This window comes from Euprymna scolopes, chromosome 4 (assembly GCF_053919585.1).
Source record: "Euprymna scolopes isolate OS-2025 chromosome 4, ASM5391958v1, whole genome shotgun sequence".
In the NCBI taxonomy this organism is placed as follows: Eukaryota; Metazoa; Mollusca; class Cephalopoda; order Sepiida; family Sepiolidae; genus Euprymna; species Euprymna scolopes.
In genome coordinates this window covers 22011516-22014596 of record NC_136485.1, presented here as the reverse complement: position 1 = coordinate 22014596, position 3081 = coordinate 22011516, and the positions used below count along the sequence as shown (strand labels likewise).

At 34.6% G+C, this 3081-nt stretch overlaps 1 protein-coding gene across 1 annotated transcript; it reads left to right on the top strand.

Moving 5' to 3' along the window:
• Window positions 1–1178: 1178 nt before the first annotated feature.
• On the top strand, window positions 1179–1706 carry LOC145266347 (uncharacterized). Its single transcript, XM_080121946.1, has one exon. The coding sequence runs from the start codon at window positions 1179–1181 to the stop codon at window positions 1704–1706; it is 528 nt and encodes a 175-aa protein (XP_079978072.1).
• Window positions 1707–3081: the final 1375 nt, after the last annotated feature.

Genomic DNA, 3081 nt, shown 5'->3' with positions numbered 1-3081 from the left:
TATATAAATATATATAAATATATATATATGTATATATACATATATACATGTATATATATATATATATATATATATATATATATATATATATATAAATCAAACGCGTGTTATTAGAACACCGAAGAGTATTAAAAACAGACATGATTAAATAAGTTAACAAGATAGGTGTTACACTGCATTTCATCACTTTGAAATTCACTTAGCTGATGTCATATTTGGTGACTTTTTTGGACAGAAATACTTTGAGGTAAAATGCGACTATTGCAAAAGCAATATACATTTGTCTTAGGAATGTGGCAACTATACGACCCATGAAGCCAGGATAACCCGGTGTAGACAGCTGCGTCTTTGTTTTCGGTGCCTAAAAAGATTTCACTTGGGGAATATATGCGCATTAAGGGCATCGAGAAAAATGTGTTGCCATAGTTGCAGCTCTAAGAGACATATAACTGCTATGTGCTCAACTGTTACGAGTAGAATTCAGGTTGATACCTGCCTACACACAAAAGACGATAATGTTTTCCTTTCTCCCATAATTGAAATAATAGTGCAAAGAGGGGATAAAAAGTGAAGGTAAACTGCCTGTTAGACACTGGCAGTCAAAGAACTTATTTGGACTCTTTAATTTTAAAGAGACTAAATTGCCTCTCGTTCGGATAAAATAATGGAAGTAAAGACCATTTTAGGAACGAGTCCTAAAACCTTTAAGGAAATCTCGTTGCGATTGAATTTGATGCCCGGCAAAACACATACTCTTCAGATTCTTGCGACCAAGTTGAACTTGTCTTACAGCCTTGAAGGACTTACTCAGGTTCTTGGAAATTTAAAGACTCGCAGACTGGTTGCAAAGTTTAATGCAAAGGAGGGTTTGGTTACTATAGATGGGTTACTACGACTCGACGCAATCCAGTACCTCGAACCTTTAAATATAGTCCCTTGAATGGAGCAGCATTCAAGGCCAAAAAAGGACTAATCCCCTTTGGAAACAGGTGTTCTTTTCTATATAAGTACCAGATTAAAAAACAAAAAAACAACACAGATTAATTATGCAGAGGTGTTGGCGAAAACTCTACCACTTCAATCTTCCAGAATCAACTCCGTATTCACCGAGAGGAATCCTACTCAAACCCTCTAAAAATTTGTTTTAAGAGAGTAGTTTCCAGCGACGGTTGGAAAAGATGTCCAACCGTGAAGCCATTGGATTACCCCCTGACGAGACATTCTCCACATTGAATGAAGAGGATGTTAAGCAGTTTAGAGATTCAGTCACATACACAGATGGTCTCTATCATGTACAACTTAAGTGGTATGAAGATAAATTAAAATCGGTACCTTCTTATTACAATGCTGCTATTTGGGCGCTAGAAAAGGTTACTAATTATCTGGAGAAGAAAAACTTGTATGATCAGTATCTGCAAGTTTTTGAACAACAAGAAGACGAGGGTATTATCGAAGAAATAATTGTGCCTCCCAAAAAATTTAAAGACTATATATGGATTCCCCATAGGTCAGTGCTAAAACAAACAGACCAGACTACTACCAAGGTGAGACCGGTGTTTAATTGTTCTTATAAACATAAGGGCTCAGTATCATTGAACGAAGCAGCATATCCTGGAGTGAACCTGATAAGCGACATGTTAAAATTGATGATCCAATTCCGAACAAACCGATGTGTCTTGTTAGCTGATATCAGAAAAGCATTCTGATTATTCGCCTGGCATCGGAATAGGATCGTACTCGGCTTTGCTTTTTTCTGAAGATAGGTGAAAAAATACATTGCTACAGGTACAAAACCCTTATTTTGGCTTCAATGCAAGCCCTTTTATTTTATATTGCGTGTTTAAGTTTCATGCAGAGAAGTTCCCTTGGATGTAGCGTCATTATCAGATGCCATTAGATCCATATACAATCATTGTTATAATATGCAAGTGACCTCTCTTGGATGTAGCTTCATTGTCGAATTCCATTATATTAATATACAAACATTGTTATAATATGCAAGTGACGTCCCTTGAATGTAGCTTCATTGTCGAATTCCATTAGATTAATATACAATCATTGTTAAAATATGCAAGTGACCTCTCTTGAGTGTAGCTTAATTGTCGAATTCATTTAGATTAATATGCAATCATTGTTATGATGTGTAAGTGACCTCCCTTGGATGTAGCTTGATTGTCGAATACCATTAGATTAATATACAACCATTGTTACTTTATGCAAGTGACCTCCCTTGGATGTAGCTTCGTTGTCAACTACCATTAGATTAGTATAAAATCATTGTGATGGTATTCAACTTACCTCTCTTGGAGTAAGCGTCATTATCGAATACCATTAGATTAATATAAAATCATTGGGGTAATAGGCCAGTGACCTCCTTTGATTTAGCTTCATTGTCGAATTCCATTAGATTAATATACAATTATTGTTATAATATACGAGTGAACTACCTTGGGCGTAGCCTTATTGTCGAATTCCATTAAATTAATATACAAGCATTGTCATAATATGTAAGTGACCTCCCTTGGGTATAGTTTCATTGTTGAATACCATTACAATAATATAAAATCATTGTTATAATATGTAAGTGACCTCCCTTGGATGTAGCTTCGTTGTGAAATACTATTACATTAATATATAATCATTCTCATAATATGTAAGTGACCTCCTTTGGGTGTAGCTTCATTGTCGAATACAACAAGATTAATATAAACTAATTGGTATGATATGTAAATTACCTCCCAGGGATGTAGCTTCGTTGTGAAATACTATAAGAGTAATATATAATCATTCTCATAATATGTAAGTGGCCTCCTTTCGATATAGCTTCATTGTCGAATATAGTAAGATAATTATACAATAACTGTTAAATTATGCAAGTGATATCCCTTGGATGTATAGTTATTGTCGAATTTCCTTAGAATAATATATAATCATTGCAATAATATGTAAGTGACCTCCCTTGGATGTAGCATCTTTGTCGAATACAACTAGAATAATATAAAATCATTGGTGTAATATTCAAGTGACTTCCATAGAGTGTAGCTTCATTGTCGGATACCATTAGATTAATATGCAATTGTC

Coding starts and splice junctions, on each gene's coding strand:
- LOC145266347 (XM_080121946.1), top strand. CDS start 1,179: ATGTCCAACCGTGAAGCCATTGGATTACCCCCTGACGAGACATTCTCC.